Genomic DNA, 17,184 nt, shown 5'->3' on the forward strand with positions numbered 1-17,184 from the left:
CTAAAAGCCCCTGACTGGGGCATTTGTCCTCCCAAGGCCCTAATGACAGTTAGATGGCCCTCCCCAGAGCTGAGGGGTGGACAGAGAGTACATGAGGGATGCTGGTCCAAAGTTGGCAGGACTGGGGGCCATAAACTCCTCCCTCATCTTCATCTCCCCACCCCCAGGCCTCCCCGAAGCTGTCAACGCAGCAGGAGGCCGAGAGGCAGGCCCTCCAGTCCCTGCGGCAGGGCGGCGCACTGACCGGCAAGTTCATGAGCACATCCTCCATCCCCGGCTGCCTGCTGGGCGTGGCATTGGAGGGCGACACAAGCCCCCACGGGCATGCCTCCCTGCTGCAGCACGTGCTGCTGCTTGAGCAGGCCCGGCAGCAGAGCACCCTCATCGCTGGTGAGTGGGTGGGTGGCTGTTCAAGGGGGGAGTGTCAGGCCCCCACTTCTCGGGGCTCAAGGCAGGACCAACTTTCAGGGAGAAGTAGCGAGGGACACTCACCACCAGTCCTGTCACAGCGCCCCTCAACGGCATCATTGATTTCTTCCACATTCTACAGACATTACCTACTACCTACAGCCTGCCAGCCATTGTTCCCAACATCTGCCGTCGTAATGGAGCTCACATTCCAGAACACTGCTGTCCGGTAGAAATATAATACAAGCCACAAATGTAATTAAAGTTTGTGAGTGGCAACATTAAAAAATGTAAAAAGAAACAGGTGAAATTAACTTTAATAACATATACTTAACTCAGTATATCTAAGATATTATCATTTGAACATCTAATAAATGTAGAGAGTTAGCAATGAAGTATTTTACTTTGTGTTTCATAATGTCTTTGAAATCCAGTGCGTATTTCACACTTAGAGCACATCTCAATTGAGACAGGCCACATTTCAAGTGCTCAGGGGTCATATGTGGCTGGCAGCTATGGGATTGAACAGCACAGCTTTGGACAGTCAGCCCCTTAATAAGTAGCTGGTGGCATTGGAAGAGGTTCTGCTTAAAAGACACATGATCCTGGCCTCGAGGCTTCCAAGCCGGGTAGGATTGATGTCCACAGTCAGGGAGGTGTTGCAGTAGAGGAGAGCTAGTCATCGTTCACTCGCACAGAGGGCCTGAGACTATGTGTGCAATTGTAATTGAATCAAAGGGCAAGAATAGTGAATCCAGGAGGGCTCGCTAGAGGGGGTGGCTCTGAGCTGCAAAACCGTTCAGTTGTGAGGAGGAGGAAGAATGGGGCTCAGGTTTGGGGGGCAGGGTGTTCTAGGAGGGGGAGAGTCTCGGGGGGTGGGAGTGGGGAGCCCCTTCAATAATGGTTACTCCCCTCACCCCACCACAGTGCCGCTCCATGGGCAGTCCCCGCTGGTGACGGGTGAGCGCGTGGCCACCAGCATGCGGACAGTGGGCAAGCTCCCACGGCACCGGCCCCTGAGCCGCACTCAGTCCTCGCCGCTACCCCAGAGCCCCCAGGCGCTGCAGCAGCTGGTCATGCAGCAGCAGCACCAGCAGTTTCTGGAGAAGCAGAAGCAGCAGCAGCTGCAGCTGGGCAAGGTGAGCCAGTCAAGGCCAATCTCCAGGTACAGGAGAGTACCAGGCTAGCAGAAAAGGCGTGGGGCTGACACCCTAGGCCACTCCCCAGGCTTCATCCCAGGAGCCACCTTGCCTTTTTCTTATTCATATCAAAGCCCTGAGAGGAGGGAAGGATAGACCCTCCTGGGCCACAGGCTGCACAGCTGTGCCCCCTCCCAGCTGATGTGCCTCCTTGCTCTGCTGCCAGATCCTCACCAAGACAGGGGAGCTGTCACGGCAGCCCACCACCCACCCTGAGGAGACAGAGGAGGAGCTGACAGAGCAGCAGGAGGCCTTGCTGGGGGAGGGAGCCCTGGCCATACCCCGAGAAGGCTCCACAGAAAGTGAGAGCACGCAGGAAGACCTGGAGGAGGAGGAAGAGGAGGAGGAGGAAGAGGAGGAAGAGGAAGAGGACTACGTCCAGGTCAAGGATGAGGAGGGCGAGAGTGGTGCTGAGGAGGGGCCCGACTTGGAAGAGTCCAGTACTGGTTACAAAAAGGTGCCCCCTCTGTCCCAGCCCTTGATCACCAGCCCTCTGTCCTCCCCGCATCTTTCCACTTTTGCCTTTCCCTCTCCCCAGTCTGCAGTTCCCAGGCTGTGTGGGGGCAGCTTTCTGAAGAGAGCAAAAGGGGAGCAGGAAAGAGACAAGGGGCTATGGAAGGGAGGGAGCTGCTGGTGTCAGTCTCAGAGCTGTCTGTGCCCTCGTCTGCCAGCCCCTCCTTGAATCTGTGACTGCCCCCGCCTATCTGCTTATGTGTGTGTGTGTGCACATGCGTGCACGTGGTTTGTGCATATCTGCGTTTCTGCCTACGTAGGGCCGGTTGTGCGTCTGTCTCTGCGTGCTTGTGTGAGTGTGTACACACACGCCCCCGCTGCTACTACAGTCTGCCCTGGCACCTAGCACATACTCCATTCATTGCGGACACAGCCGAGCCCTCCGGGCCTGACTCATCCCACCCCCTCCCACGCCCCCGTCCCTCCCAGCCTCTTACCTCAGTGCTACTCTGGCAGCATGATTCATCACGTCCCCCCATCCCTCCTCATCTCCTCGGAGATGGAGATAGAGGTGGTGAAGGCTGGAGTGTCTCCAGTCCCTGGAGGGAGGAGGTGGGGGGAGGAGGAGATTTGAAAAAGAAGAGCTGGATTGGGGCCCCCTGGAGGCCCCAGAGCACCTGTCCTCACTTCCATCTCAGACTCAGCCTCACTCAGGCTCTCTCCCAATCTCCTCCTTCCCAGGTGTTCTCAGATGCCCAGCAGCTGCAGCCACTGCAGGTGTACCAGGCGCCCCTGAGCCTGGCCACTGTGCCCCACCAGGCCCTGGGCCGCACCCAGTCCTCACCTGCTGCCCCTGGGGGCATGAAGAGCCCCCCAGACCAGCCCACTAAGCACCTCTTCACTACGGGTGAGCTTCATCACCATGAGCTGTCCTTTACCTGTGCCAAGTGGCTTGTGTGCGGCACGCAGCCTTGTGGGCATCGTAAAGAGATTAAGATACAGCCCCTGCCTTGTAGGGATTGCCAGGGCCCCTCAGAGCGCCCTGGAGGGATGTTCTCTCCCTGTGCACCACAGCCACCGTGGTAGAGGTGGCAGCCTCTGCCTCGCTGGGAGGGCTGTGAGTCCCTACCCCCGGGCAGCAGCTTTTTCATGGCCCCACCCCACCACTGCTGAGGAACCACCAATTTTGTGCCCTCCCTGCACAAGCCCTGCAGCCCTGTTTGCAGAGCCCACTCTGTCAGGGAGGGTCCTGCCCTAACCCTGTGAGGTCGAGTGAGGCCTCAGTCCATTCTAGAAGGCTCTTCCACATGAAACTGCCCTGTGCTGTGGGCTCTGAGGGGGCACAGATGCCTGAGGGTTGTCCTGTCTCACCACTAGGGTGTGGGGAGTGAGGGGCTGTGACAGGAGGGGGAAGGAGGATGTGCCGTGAGAGGGGTGCAGTGTTGGAGGCATGGTGGGCAGAGGTCAAAACCAATGGGTGTGTCAAGGGCAGCCTCATGGAGGCTTGAGGAGCAGAGGGGCTTTTGACAAGCGATGATGGAGGAAAGGAGTTTCAGAAGAGGAGCAGGTGTGTGGGAGGGCAGCTGGGGTGGCCACAAGAGACCACCCCAGCCACTGGGACCAGGATGGGCTGGGGAGAGAGCTCAGTGAGCTCTGCTGAGGATGGTGGTGGCCAGGCTGTGACACGGCCCGGTGCAGTGCTGGTTGACAGTGTGTCTTTGGCCCAGGTGTGGTCTACGACACGTTCATGCTGAAGCACCAGTGCATGTGTGGGAACACACATGTGCACCCGGAGCATGCTGGCCGGATCCAGAGCATCTGGTCACGGCTGCAGGAGACTGGCCTGCTCAGCAAGTGTGAGGTAAGGGAGCCCCTCCTTCCAACCTCCAGCTCAAACCCATCAGAAGCCTTTGTGTTTCCCCTGTCTGGGGAGTTCAGAGCCAGACCCCCTCCAGTCACTTCACAGTTCATCCCTTGTAGCCCATTTCCCCCTCCGTCCCCAGCTGCCTGTGGGAGGGTCCTAGACTAGGGTTCCTGGGGACTAGGGCATACTTTCTCTCAAAAACCTTTGGATCTCTTAAGGCTGTGAGGTGGCTCCGTGTGTCCCAGGCTGTGGGGCAGAGAGAGTCTGGGTGTCAGGAGGGAACTGGGCCTTCAGGGCCATCCCTCTCACTGGCCTCTCCTGCTCTCCCCTGGCAGCGGATCCGGGGTCGCAAAGCCACACTGGACGAGATCCAGACTGTGCACTCCGAATACCACACCCTGCTCTATGGGACCAGCCCCCTCAATCGACAGAAGCTGGACAGCAAGAAGCTGCTCGGTGAGCCGGTGGGCAGGGTATGGGCCAGGCCAGGTCAGGGGCTGCCTGGAAGACCACCAGGGTAGGCAAGTGGGTCCCAATGGGCACAGTTGCCACATTGCATGCCTCCAGAGGGCGCCATTCACACAGACTACAATGTGCTGGTGGGGTGCTTGCAGGAGACAGGTCAGGCCTGGTGATGGGGAGTGCTTTGCTCTTCTCCCTAACCTGTCAGGCCCCTTTCTCTCTGCCATCTGCGCCTCGGAGGTAGGCTGTTCTCTCAAGACAAGGGACAGACATCTCCCAACTGGTGTGGGCTGCAGAGGCCTGTCCTGTGGTGGGGGGTCTGGCTGTCATTTTCTGTGACTGAGCTGACTATCCTCTGCACACCCCATCCTGCGGCCCTGGCAGTTGAGGCAACTTCCAGAGTAGCTCTGTCTCTCTTCCTTGCAGGCCCCATCAGCCAGAAGATGTACGCCGTGCTGCCTTGTGGGGGCATTGGGGTGAGTAGGGCACCTGCTGGTGGGTTTGGGAGAGGATGGCGCTTCCAGCTCTGGCTCCTCCCTTCCTGCGCACCGCGGTCCAGGTGCCCACCCCTGTTCTTGCCCTCCCCCTGCAGGGGGCACGCTGAAGCCTGCTCTCCTGCCCCTGCAGGTGGACAGTGACACCGTGTGGAACGAGATGCACTCCTCCAGTGCTGTGCGCATGGCGGTGGGGTGCCTGGTGGAGCTGGCTTTCAAGGTGGCAGCTGGAGAGCTCAAGGTGTGTGTGGGGCCTTGAACCTGCTGCCTGGGGAGTCAGGGATGGGGCAGCCTCAGCATTCCTGTTAGTAAGGTGCTGTCCTTTCCAACCTCAACTCTCAGGTGCCAGTGTGGGGAGGAGCTGACAGCTCCAGGCCAGCTAGTGGGTGAGGGGTAAGGAGGGACAAACTGAGAGGCACTCATGTCTGGGTCCCGAGGTCAGAGAAGGCGTCTGTGGGAGTGATATTCCTGCTTTGTGTTCTCTGCCCTGCCTGGCTTATATTTCTCTCCTTCTTTGTCCATCCCCTCCATGGCCACCTTGCCCACCTGTCTGCCTCTCGTCTCTGTCCCTCTGTCTGCACCTCTTCAGAATGGATTTGCCATCATCCGGCCCCCAGGACACCATGCGGAGGAATCCACAGCCATGTGAGTGCTGCCCCAGCCCTGCCCTAGACCCACTGCCCTCACCCCTGCTCCCTGTCTGCCGAGCTGGTGCTCACAGAGCAAACATCCACTACGGCTGACTCCCCACCCTTTTCTCCCCCCAACCCCCCAGGGGATTCTGCTTCTTCAACTCTGTAGCCATCACAACCAAACTCCTGCAGCAGAAGCTGAACGTGGGCAAGGTTCTCATCGTGGACTGGGTAGGCAGTGGGCGGTGGGACCAGGGTCAGCCTTCAGGATGCCCCCACCCCGACCCTGCCCCCTCTGCCTCAGGTGCTCCTGCTGGAGCTGGGCTGCTGGCTTACCTTACGTCCTCCTGCTGGAGGGTGAGCCCAGCCCTCACAGTCCCACGGGGCTCCCTCCTCACTACGAGAGACTTGAAAGTGGTTTCAGCCCCCAGTCCACCGGGGCCCCCACCCTGCAGCCTTGCGCAGCTGGTAGAGACAGCCACGGGTGTTGCTAGAGCCACTTCTGACGAGGGGCTGACCATGTGCCAGGACACACGGTGCTGCTCACGGCCACCTCGCTTAGTAAGAATTAGGGTGTCCATTCCATGGAGACACCAGGCTGTTGGGTGACTTACCCAACCAAGGTCACTTAGCTTGGCACTGGGTTTCAGATCAGGCCTGTTGGCCCCGGCACTTCTGCTTTTGCTGCTCCGTGGCTTCTCAAACCCTGCCTCTCACAGCAGAGGCGAAGGCACCCCCTGTTCCCTGTGAGCTGGGGAGTAGCTGGGAGCAGTCCTCAGCAAGGAGGAATCTCTTTGAACCCCAACTTGAGCTTAAAAGTTCAAAATGTTGGATTCTTCTTTGGAATGTATCTGTTTGCTTTCAGTTCCTTACTAGCCTTAATGTTTCCCTCCACACTGTTGAGTAGGATGGGCTGGCAGGGAGATCCACCACAGTCATCCCCTGGTTTTGTGTCTTCTCTGCCCAATGCCATGTCCTGGCCCCCAGATTCTGGTTAGAGAAGCATGGGGCAATACCTTTGCAAACAGAACACAGATGCCCTGTAGCTAGTGGTGGGCTGCACCCCTGGAGTTCACTGTAGGGTGGGGGTGGCGGCAAGTGGAATTTTGATCTTTGGGTCAGAGCCTGGGCCTTTTTCCTGATGTTTCCACCCCTCCCCTCTAGGACATTCACCATGGCAATGGCACCCAGCAAGCCTTCTACAACGACCCCTCCGTGCTTTATATCTCCCTGCATCGCTATGATAACGGGAACTTCTTTCCGGGCTCTGGGGCTCCTGAAGAGGTACAGCTCCTGGGCTCAAATGTGGGGCCCTCGGGGAGGTAGCAGAATGGGACCTGGTGGGGAGCCATGGAGGCCTGTGGTGGTGCTGGTAACCTGGGGAATCTGGGCTCCTAGTGGGAGGACCACACTGGCCAACTACCCTCCATGCAGAGCAGAGGTCAGTGGACTGAGGGCTAGAGGCAGGGCTGAGGGTGGAAGCAATGTCTGGGATCCCCAGGCAGTAAGAATAACCCTTCCCCTACCGTGCTACCAGGTTGGCGGAGGACCAGGTGTGGGGTACAACGTGAACGTGGCATGGACGGGAGGAGTGGACCCCCCCATTGGAGACGTGGAATACCTAACGGCCTTCAGGTGGGGACTGAGAAGAACCAAGGAAGGGGTCGGCGCCCCTGGGTCCTGCCATGGGAGGGGCAGAAGGCCCTTGATTCAGGGTGGGTGGAGGGGGTTGTCTCCACGTGGGACACAGAGCAGGGTGAGGTCTGGCCAAGCCATCTGCCAGGGTCAGCTTGGGCCCTCCCTTTGCAGGACAGTGGTGATGCCCATTGCCCACGAGTTCTCACCTGATGTGGTCCTGGTCTCTGCCGGGTTTGATGCTGTTGAGGGACACCTGTCTCCGCTGGGTGGCTACTCTGTCACCGCCAGATGTGAGCCTGCTGGGGGATTGAGGGAGGCTATGGAACAGTGAAGATGGGGTTGAGTGGGAGGTTGGGAGGAGAGGTAGGGGCAGGTCTAAGACTTGGAATCATTCTGGCAGCATCCCCCCACTCTCCATCAACCTTGGCCTTGAGGGGCAGGCAGGTGAGGGTGGGGTGGCAGAGGGTCTGTCTCCTCCTGTGTTGAAGGAATGGTTCTTGCTGATCCCTCATGTTTCATTGGAGTCTTTTCGTGGTGTTCCTTAGGAAACATGTAATTGGTTGTTTTTAGCTTGTCTGTTAGGTTTTGTTTTTAATGGAGCATTTAGTCCATTGACATTGAATTTTACTGTGGATATATGTTTGGGTTTAAATCCACCATCTTATTTGTGCTGTTTGTCCCATCTCTTGTGTTTCTTTTTCTCTCCTTTCTTACCTTCTCTTGAACTGACTTTTTTCTTTAACTGTTTCATCTCCCTCCCTTCACCCATACCTAAAGGTTTTGGCCACTTGACCAGGCAGCTGATGACGCTGGCAGGGGGCCGGGTGGTGCTGGCCCTGGAGGGAGGCCATGACTTGACCGCCATCTGTGATGCCTCTGAGGCCTGTGTCTCGGCTCTGCTCAGTGTGGAGGTGAGGGGTGCACAGAGGGGCTAGGGGAGGTGTACCAGTAGGCCAGTGGGTAAGGGGCCACTGAAGGAGGGTCCCTTTCCTGGGTCAAGCAGCACCAAGGGCCCTTGGAGAGATTTTCCTGCTTCCTAAGGACAGCTGGTGGCCAGGGAGGGCTTTCTGAATAGTTTCTCCAGAAAGGCTATGCTTGCCTGTCAAGAGAGCTGTTGGGCTGAACGGGGTGGTTAGCGGGGCAGCCACCACCACCTGCTCCCCGCCTTAAGCCCTCTCTTCTCTCTCCTGCCAGCTGCAGCCCTTGGACGAGGCAGTCTTGCAACAAAAGCCCAACATCAACGCAGTGGCCACGCTAGAGAAAGTCATTGAGATCCAGAGTGCGTGGAGTCGGGCAGAGGGACTCGGGCCTCAGCTTGCCAAGGGGCCAGGGCTCATGCGCAGCCGGGCTAGGGCTGGGGCTGTCCGTATGTGTGGGGGTTTCTGCTCCCCACTGACCACGCCTCATCCGCAGGCAAACACTGGAGCTGTGTGCAGAGGTTCGCTGCTGGTCTAGGCCGCTCCCTGCGGGAGGCCCAGGCGGGTGAGACAGAAGAGGCTGAGACTGTGAGCGCCATGGCCTTGCTGTCGGTGGGGGCCGAGCAGGCCCAGGTTGCTGCAGCCCGGGAGCATAGCCCCAGGTGAGGTTCCTCCCCCCCAACCCCCCTGCTTCCCTGCCCTCACCCAAGCTCGTGCCTCCGCGTCCCCACCCATCACCTCAGTGCCCCTCCCTGTGCTTGTCCCCACAGGCCGGCAGAGGAGCCCATGGAGCAGGAGCCTGCCCTGTGACGCCCTGGCCCCCATCCCTCTGGGCTTCATCATTGTGATTTTGTTTATTTTTTCTATTAAAAACAAAAAGTCACACATTCAACAATGAGTGCTGTGTGGGTCTCTCAGCCTCGCCCCTCCTGCTCCTCTAAGCTGCCTCAGGCTCCCCTTCCCTCCGTGGCCCACGTCTCAGTTCTAGAAGTTTGCTCCCTCTGTAGGGCGTGGGGGTGGGGGTGGGGGTACCCTCTCCAGCCCTTCCCCCTCATATCCCACACCTACTTTCCTGCATTCTGTCCTTGTCCCCCTTAGAGCGTGGGTCAGCTCAAGGTGGGCTTCAGGGCCTAGACAGTACCTTCTGGTTCTGGGGTCTCTGAGTGAAGAGGGAACAGGAAGTTCGGTGCCTTGGCTTCAGCTGACTTAGGGGGAAATGCCTTAATTTCACCCTCCTCCCCTCTCCAGCCCCAGGGGAGGATCTGGAGGGTCCCTTTACAGTCTAAAGGTAGAGTGGAGGGGAGGTGGGCTCCCGCCCTGCGATGCTCACCCTTTTCCCCTGTTGTCCCCACCATCTCCACACAGACCCCTTTCTCCTTTCTCCTGGCCTCAGCACTGAAGGGAAGGTTTGTGCTCTCGGATGTGAGGATGTGTGCCTGAGGTCTGTGGGCAGGGCTGTCTTGCCTGACACTCCTCAGGGCCTATTTCCCCTTCTCAGAGGCTGGAGAGGGTGAAAGTGTGGGGAGGGAATGGGGCTGGACTCTTGGGTTCTGAGGAGCCAAGAGGAGCTGAGGAACCAGGCCTGCTCTCCATCTTACTCTGTCGGCCTTCCTGCCCTTCTGCTGGCACAGCCTGAGGAGGGGGAGAAGGTGGTCCCTGCAGGGGGGCTCCAGGCTAGTGAGAGCCCCCCTGCTGTTCAGGACCACATTTCCCCAGACACCTAGAATGCTGCCAGCAGAAGGGTCAGTGGCCCACCTCCCTCCTGGGCCTTTGGCTTCGAAGCCTGGGGATGGTGAGAGTGGGGGGTCCAGAAGAGGCAGGGCCAGAACCCAGGAGTCTGCCCTCAGCTATAGCTTCCCTTCCTCCTGGGCTTCCTTTCTGGGCCACTACCCCAAAGGAACTAAGACCAGGATGGGGCTGGGCGCTGCCCTTTCTTTTTCCCAGGAGCCCAGCCTAGCCATCTTGTTTCCGGGGCTGGGAGCCCTCAAGGCTTCTAGAGAATGCTATCCAGCCTGTGGGAAACCAAAGATGGGAAGCAGTTCCTAGGGGGCTGAGTCTTCCTCCCTCTTTCTTCCCAATACCCCTTATACTTTCTTTCCTCCCATCCCCAGGGCCCCACCAATTTGTTTACATATTTATTATCCTGCTGGGGGCCTGAGCAGGGTTGAGGGAACCAGGGGAGGGCAGGAGTCCCACTACCACCACCACCGTTTGGTTCATCGTGCGCTTATGTCTTGTGTGTTTTGTGTTCTAGAGCCTCCTGGGGGCTGGGGCTGGGCCCAGTGTACCAGGCCTTCCCATGCTGAGCCCCAGCTCTGGGCCCCTTACCCCTTCCTCTCCCCATGGCTAGTCTGGTTTTCATGTAAACCCACTCCTTGCTTTGTCTCCCTGGACATGGATTTCAGTAAAGTCTTTTTGTAACCTGTTATACTGTGTGTCCTTGTGTAAATAAACTTGTTCTGGCAGTGCCTTCTGGGGCCGTGTCTCTGTTCTCTGGGCTCGCAAATGGAGTAGAGGCTCTCATTCCCCCTCCTGGCCAAAAAATCTGCTTTTCTTTTCTCCAGCCCTTGGACTAGCTGATATAGGAAACAGAGGCTGGGGTCGGGGGAACGGGATCTCTGTCCAGTAGGTTAAGAACAAGGTTTCACTGAACATAGCCACAGCATCTCCTGGGACCTCTGTGTGGCCTAGGTGGTGATGGTGGGTAGGGGGCCCAGAGCTGAAGGTCTCTTTTTTCCTTTTGACTTTACCTCTTTGGGAACAGGGCTGGAGCGGGTGCAGAACAGGCGGCCTGGCAAGGGTTCCACTTACACCCACACAGGCAAGTCCGGTGGAGATTGGCACAGAGGCAAGAGAGGAGGCCAGAGGTGTTGAAGGGCTTTATTGGGGCTGCTCTGAGCCCCTCACAGTGTTCCAGGAACCCACTGGTCTTACTGTTGCCTTTGCTCTTTGGGGACTTGGGACAGGAAGGAGGACCAGCCTTCCTGGGAGATAGAAGGCCCTTCTTTGGGGCTAAGACAGGTGGTGGGAGAAGTGGAAAATTCAAGATGAGCAGAGCTTGTTGGAAGCTGGAAGGGGACGGGCTGCCTCCTGGAGTATGGAGGTCACGGAGTGTTGGCCTTGTGAGAGGGAATGTGGCAGTAGGATGCACCTCAAGTCAGGACGAGCGGATGGGTGGTGCTTCCTGGGAACTGAATGTGTGCACCAGCCAGGGCACAAGGGCCAGGACCAGGCATGGCCAGAGGGTGTACTTGAGGAAATTGAAGATGTAGAAAAGGCTGATCTGAGGTGGGTAGCCCAGCCAGTCCAGGGGGCCCAACAGCCCCATGGCTAGCACAAGGCAGGCTAGCTTCTGGCCATGCCCCAGGTGTGCCCGCCGTACCTGAGCATAGCAAGGAGAGTGCAGGGCGATGCCCAGACCCAGGGCAGCCCCTGAGTCGCGGCTCAGGGACGCAAAGGGTCGGCTGTCCAAGTGCACCCACTCGGGCCGCTCACACCACTTAGAGGCTAGGTTGATGGACCTGTGGGGAGCAAGAGTCCTTTCTAGGAGAGATATTCCCCTGGGACCAAGAGGGTTGATGGCTCTTAGCCTCTTTGGGGCCTACCCCCATGTTCAGCTGTGACCCCAGGAGAGTCTGTTTGGGAACAGATCCCTTTTTAGCTACAATGAACCAGAGACCCACTAAGCTAGATACAGGTGAGGCAGGACAGGCCACAACTTGCCCAAACTTCAAAGCAGGACTTACCAAGAAAGATCCAGGCCCAGTGTAAAGAGGGTCCAATAGATGAGGCTGGCACCCAGCAAGAGGGCCAGTGAGGTCAACCCGTAGAAGCTAAGCTCTCGCTCCATGGGTACCCGGGGGGTCATCAACCAGCCTAGGACAGCACCTAGGGAAGAGGGGTAACAGCAGCTTCAAGGAGTTTGGGAATATGACCCCCACCCTGAGCTGAGTGCGGTGTGGCAGGAGAATAGACTGAGACATAAGGGGTGCCTTGGGGTTGGCTGTATGATGGAAAGATCAGACACTGAGCCTCCCACTGCCAAGGGCACCCTCTGGGTCCACCCTGTTGCCCCAGTTGCTCACCAGTAATTAGGCCAGCCAACACCTGGTGAGGGAAATGTGCTAAGAGGAAGACCCGGGACAGGCCGACTGCCAGGAGGAAGGTGCAATAAGCCAGGCTAGGCATCACCCTCACCCAGCGGCTAAAAAGAAGAGAGGCAAATGGTTCAGGAGGTGTCCATATGCGTCTGGGCTTCCCTCACAACACCCAGGCTCTTCATGGTTAGATCAAATGCCCCAGGACCCCCAGAACTCCAGTTCCCAGGTTGCCCTGCTGCTAGGTCTTTTGGGTCCAGAGTACCATCACCCCTGCCCCCTTGGTGGGCAATGCCAAGGTGTACCTGTGGGCCCGAGTGGCCACCTGGGAAGAGATGGCTGTCATTATGGGCCAGAAGGCTGCTCCTGTGATCATACAGTGTCCAGAAGGGCTGCCTGCCAGGGGATTCAAAGCCTGTGGTGAGAGGATGGGGGTGGAACCCAGGTGCCCCTGGTGACAACTCAACACAGCTGCCTTCCTGTAGCAGAGGAAAGAGACTTCCTCCAGCACTGGTTCATGGCTCCCTCTGCCCTGAAGCCTTCTTCGCACCCCACCTGAGGCCATGGCTCTCAGGCTTCTCCCTTGACCTTGGCTCTTGGCTCTACCCTACACAAAGTGGGCAGCTGGCACACTGGCACAGGTGCTCTTCTCCTATAATTCAACTTGGTCTTCCCAGGGGTGTCTTTGTGTTTTGGCCCAGTAACTGAGAGGCGGGGCCTCTGGCTAGGCCGCCCAGGCTGAAAAGTACAAAACTCTGACTGAACTCTAACCACACTGGGAGATGGAGGTTTGAGACTTCTCACCTGGACCAGTTTCACAAGAAGAGGGGAACTGGTGAACCTGGGCTGGAGCCTGGCTGTAGTACCCAGACTCATGGATCCACCAAAAGGGCCTGTCTCCAAACAGCAGCCTAGAAGAGAACAGGTGCAAGATGACATTACACGCACCCACAGCCAGGGGAACAGGGGGGTGAGGCAGGCCACCTGGAGGGCTTACAGGGTGGAGTCAGAAAGGGAGTCCAATCCTGTGCCATTGCCACAACAGGGTTTTTAACCTTGGAGCAGGAGAAAGCATGCTATTTTTTGGAATAAGTAAGTGATGAGACAAGAGATTGTGTGTATGTGTGCATGTTCTGAGATGCTCAGAAGTCCTGTTTTTACCCCTCCCACTGCAGGGCCACTCTGCTCTTGTCATCTATAGAGAGTCCAGGATCTAATTCTCACCCTCCCTCCAAGACCCTCAGACCCTCCTGCTTCCCCTCTATTTCCCAAATTCCAGTCTGAATTACTTAGGTAAGCTTCTCATGTTTGGGAGTGGGGAATGGCCAGGGAGGCTGCGTAAGAAAAAGGAAGACAAAAAAGTTCAAAATCCCCTGGCTTGGCAGGTGCTTCGCTGGACTCTGGGAAACACATTGCAGAGGCTGCTGTGGCCAGAAAGAGAAAAGGTGGCAGAGCAGAGGACATGCAGGCAGAAGACATGAGTGCTTTTGGGCAGGAAGCCAAGCGCTGGGGAGGGAGGTACAATAGGGACTTGCCACTCCTCGCCAAAAACTGAACCTGGTTCACACACCATATGCTCAATACATACTTAGGAAATGAATAGGGGCTTTGCCACGCGGTGGGCATTAAGAGTTTCTACCCAAGGTGGGTGGTCCTAGGGGAACAGGATGAGAGAGGGAGCCTTATACAGACTCTGAGGGAGGAGAACACAAAGCAAAGGGCAATTCAGAAGGAAGGAAATGATTAGACAATTGCTTTTCCGTTTACAGTAGGGAAGAAGCACTTGCAGAGAACAGTGGAAGGGAAGGAAAGGGATTTTGTTTTTCAGCAAGTCATTCTAGCCTATTCAAGTGTCTCCTATGAACTTCACTTCTCTCCCATAGGCTGGCCATCGTCAACAGAGGCTAAGGTGAGGGGAGGTGCAGCTGCACAGCAGCGGGAGGTATAGCTTCCTTCTGCACCCAAGAGAGAACAGGTGGCACAAAGAGATAAGCCCCAGGGATTCCTGGCTTCTAAGTCTGTGTGAAGAGCCTACTAGTGAATAAAGGGGAGAAGGGAGAAATGTTCCCTGGAAGGCAATGCTTTAGCCCAGTGCTTTTTGAAATTTACGGTGTACATGAATCACCTAGGGTCCTTGTTAAAATGCAGATTCTGATTCAATAGCTCTGGCCTGGGGCCTGAGATTCTCCCTTTCTAGCAAGTTTTCAAATGCTCCTTATGCTGCTGGCCATGGTCCGGGGACCACACCTTAATTGGCAAGCCTTCCCTATCCTTAGCAGCTACTGTGATCCTGGCACAAAGCATGCTTCTTAAAAACTATGTCAAATGAATGAATGAATGAATGAATGAATGAAAGAGTGAGTTGAGAAGCAGGACTTTCTGCTGCTTAAGTCACCATAGATGCTTGTTAGAATACAGATCCCCAGCCCCTCTGGAGTCTCAAAATCAGCATGTCTGAGGTGGGATGGGGTATTTGCATTTAATCTTCTTAAGTTTTTTTTTTTTTTTTTTTTTTTTTTTTGGCGGGGGGAGGTAAGTAGGTTTATTTGTTTATTTTTAGGGGGGTACTGGGGGGGATTGAACCCAGGATCTTGTGCATGCTAAACATGAGTTCTACCACTTGAGCTATACCTTCCTACTCCCGAACCCGACCAGGGTGTTTGCACTTTAAACACGCCCCCAAGTGATTTCTCCGATTAGGCCCGTTTGAGAAACACTAGTCTAATGATTAGGATGCGGATTCTGAGGTCTGAGTTCAAGATGCACAAGCATGCTCAAAGGCGAAAAGTCAGTGGCCACAGGGTAGGGGTGGGAGGGTCTTAAGGCTATGAGTTCACTGTCGGGGGTGGTGGTGGGAAGCCAGGCCTTTGAGGCACCTGCTGAGAGAGATCAGCACAGGACTCGGGGCCCTTGGGGGTGGGGGACCAGGACGCCCGAGGGCTTCGCTGTCTCACCACTTGAAGACGAGGTTGAGCCACTCGGTGATGAGGCTAATCCAGAGAACCGCGATGCCCACCCGGCGAGAGGAGTAGTAGGCCGCGGGGAAGTAGAACAGAAAGAGGTTCTTGGGGTCGCCCAGAAAGGTGACCCAGAGCCAAACGTTCTCCAACCAGGGCAGCTGGTTCTGCAGCGCCTCAGCCATCGCGATGCCCGCGTTCAGCGTGGACTCCATGGCGACCCAGAAGCCGACCCGGCCAGCGTTTGATCTAGGGCGGAAGACGAGGAGCCCAGGAGACAAGGAAGCTGCTACTCACTGCCCTCTAAAGCCCACCCTTCCAAGTAGAGACCCCGCCCCCAAGCTGTGGTCGGCGAAACCCCGCCCCTTACCCCGCCCCCGGCAGTCCCAGGCTAGGGTGAGCCGGGCCTCCCACCCGGTACCGTTTCCTCCTGAGCTCCTCCCCGGCCTTCCTTTCTACTGGGCAGCGCAGGGGACAAATCTTTGCGAAGGCGTTTCCGTAGAGCCCCACGTGGCTGCTGTTGCTGGCACGTGGGCATCGGGTGTAGAGGCGGCTCCTGCTGCTGTTCCGGGTCAAGGGACAGACTAATCTGAGGGTCGGCGGCGCGCCAAGAGTTCTTCCTTTGCTGTTGTGAAGATAAGATATGTAATCTCCAGGGCCAGGATTCCTTCCAGACCAGACCTTTCTCCTTCAGTACCGCTACCTTCCAAAGATATTTCGAAATCTCTTGGAGAGAGAGCTAGGAACAACCCCTGCTCCCGGGAGCCAGGAATCACCGGTCCACGCGGAAGCCGGACTCTAATAAGTTTGCACACACAACTCATTGGTCCATGCCTTCCTCCCCTAGCCCAAGACTCTCTCGCCCGAATTCATTCGCTGTTGATTTGGAGGCTGACAAATAAGGTTCTTGATTTTTGAGGAGTCTTCCCTGAAGACTTGAGAGCTCTTACATACAGCACAGTCTAAGTCACTTCCTCCCAGTTCTAAGGTTGCCTTGTCTATCTCCTTCCGTTACCTCCCTTCCAAAACCCCGCTGGGCAGATAAATCATGAGGTAGTAGCTGAGTTAGTACGGGAAGAGGAGGGGCAAACACCTACGACAAAATCTGGAATAATTCTCTGGAGGAACACACGCAGAAAATAGAAGTCTCAGCTCTCCTAGGCGAAGTCCTGCCTAGAGGCAGAGGAGTGGTGGGAGGAGACTGTTGAAGTGGCTCCCCAGTTCCTATCTCAAGCAATTTTGTTCTGGGAGAGTTTTTTGAGGGGTGAAAATGAGACTGTAAATCTGGGCTCTTCTTGTTAAAGAGATTAATTTCACTGATTAAAAAGGTGTGGGGGAAGGAAGCTGGATAAAAATCTCATTTCACTCCCTTGCTAAGTGTTTTTCAATTGCCCCAAGGTAAAAGCCTAAATTTTCTAAGGCTTTGAATGTTTGCTTGGGTTCTAGCCAGACAAACAATAGCCCACTCCCACACTCTATTTCATAATATTTCTGAGCTACTTTATCATCCCTTAAATTACCAAGTCTCTCTCCTCTTAGGGATCCTGACATGTGTGGTTCCCTCTGCCTGGAACATGGACACTCTTTCCCTCTTTGTCCTCACATCTCAGATTTTTCACTTCCTTCAGGAAGCTTTTCCTAAGAGTGCCTGGCAGTCATATATGAAAACCTATAATTACAATGCCATATAAAAAGTGGAGTGCCAGTTACCTATGATTTGTTATGGGGGAGACAGGAAAGTTCTCTTAAAAGAATTGAAGTATGAGGGAGCAGTATGTTTATTTCTATTACAGTGATTGTACTAATATTGGCCCAACATTAGGAAGTTGATATCTCTTGCAAGGCAAGGAGACACTTTTGAAATTGTTAGGTTAAGTAGTGCCAGAACTGGCCCATTGCCTCCCTCTGAACTAGAGAAAGATCAACCTGTTGTTATTCATACAGGAGGCTCTAGAATTTCTACAGTGGAAGGGTAGGTGGGTTAGGCATAGCAACTGGTGATGGTCGTGCTTGAAAATTCATCTGCATAGTACTTACATCTTAAGAAGACTGTTTTGTATACT

General features: G+C 55.9%; 2 protein-coding genes across 13 annotated transcripts in view; one reads left to right on the forward strand and one right to left on the reverse strand.

The window, feature by feature from the left end:
* HDAC5 (histone deacetylase 5) overlaps positions 1-8,962 on the forward strand; it is a 34,669-nt gene extending 25,707 nt beyond the window's left edge. For 6 of the 7 annotated variants that reach the window (XM_074343326.1, XM_074343328.1, XM_074343327.1 and 3 more), the window contains 17 exons: positions 168-390; positions 1,336-1,547; positions 1,774-2,064; positions 2,802-2,967; positions 3,788-3,921; positions 4,260-4,380; positions 4,813-4,862; positions 5,014-5,121; positions 5,470-5,525; positions 5,656-5,743; positions 6,677-6,796; positions 7,050-7,147; positions 7,322-7,440; positions 7,928-8,061; positions 8,345-8,429; positions 8,564-8,729; positions 8,838-8,962. In XM_074343326.1, the coding sequence (XP_074199427.1) occupies positions 168-390; positions 1,336-1,547; positions 1,774-2,064; positions 2,802-2,967; positions 3,788-3,921; positions 4,260-4,380; positions 4,813-4,862; positions 5,014-5,121; positions 5,470-5,525; positions 5,656-5,743; positions 6,677-6,796; positions 7,050-7,147; positions 7,322-7,440; positions 7,928-8,061; positions 8,345-8,429; positions 8,564-8,729; positions 8,838-8,877 (2,211 nt within the window). In that variant the 3' untranslated portion in view covers positions 8,878-8,962. The remainder of the gene's footprint in view (positions 1-167; positions 391-1,335; positions 1,548-1,773; positions 2,065-2,801; positions 2,968-3,787; positions 3,922-4,259; positions 4,381-4,812; positions 4,863-5,013; positions 5,122-5,469; positions 5,526-5,655; positions 5,744-6,676; positions 6,797-7,049; positions 7,148-7,321; positions 7,441-7,927; positions 8,062-8,344; positions 8,430-8,563; positions 8,730-8,837) is intronic. The other variant, XM_074343330.1, reaches the window with a different exon arrangement.
* A 1,971-nt stretch (positions 8,963-10,933) lies between these two features.
* G6PC3 (glucose-6-phosphatase catalytic subunit 3) lies at positions 10,934-16,043 on the reverse strand. 6 transcript variants are annotated; one of them, XM_010959547.3, is made up of 7 exons: positions 15,543-16,043; positions 15,119-15,370; positions 12,969-13,075; positions 12,470-12,560; positions 12,153-12,271; positions 11,814-11,955; positions 10,934-11,588 (listed from the first exon to the last, which is right to left on the reverse strand). In XM_010959547.3, exons 2-7 carry the CDS (start codon positions 15,334-15,336, stop codon positions 11,225-11,227), a joined length of 1,041 nt encoding a protein of 346 aa, XP_010957849.1. In that variant the 5' UTR covers positions 15,337-15,370; positions 15,543-16,043; the 3' UTR covers positions 10,934-11,224. The 6 variants fall into 6 exon arrangements, with proteins under 6 accessions (XP_010957849.1, XP_010957848.1, XP_045375984.1 ...); XM_010959546.3 differs by having other exon boundaries at positions 15,492-16,043; XM_045520028.2 differs by lacking the exon at positions 15,543-16,043 and having other exon boundaries at positions 10,934-11,317; positions 11,450-11,588; positions 15,119-15,454.
* Between the last annotated feature and the right edge of the window lie 1,141 nt (positions 16,044-17,184).

The sequence above is a fragment of the Camelus bactrianus genome, chromosome 16 (genome assembly GCF_048773025.1).
Source record: "Camelus bactrianus isolate YW-2024 breed Bactrian camel chromosome 16, ASM4877302v1, whole genome shotgun sequence".
NCBI classification, from domain to species: Eukaryota; Metazoa; Chordata; class Mammalia; order Artiodactyla; family Camelidae; genus Camelus; species Camelus bactrianus.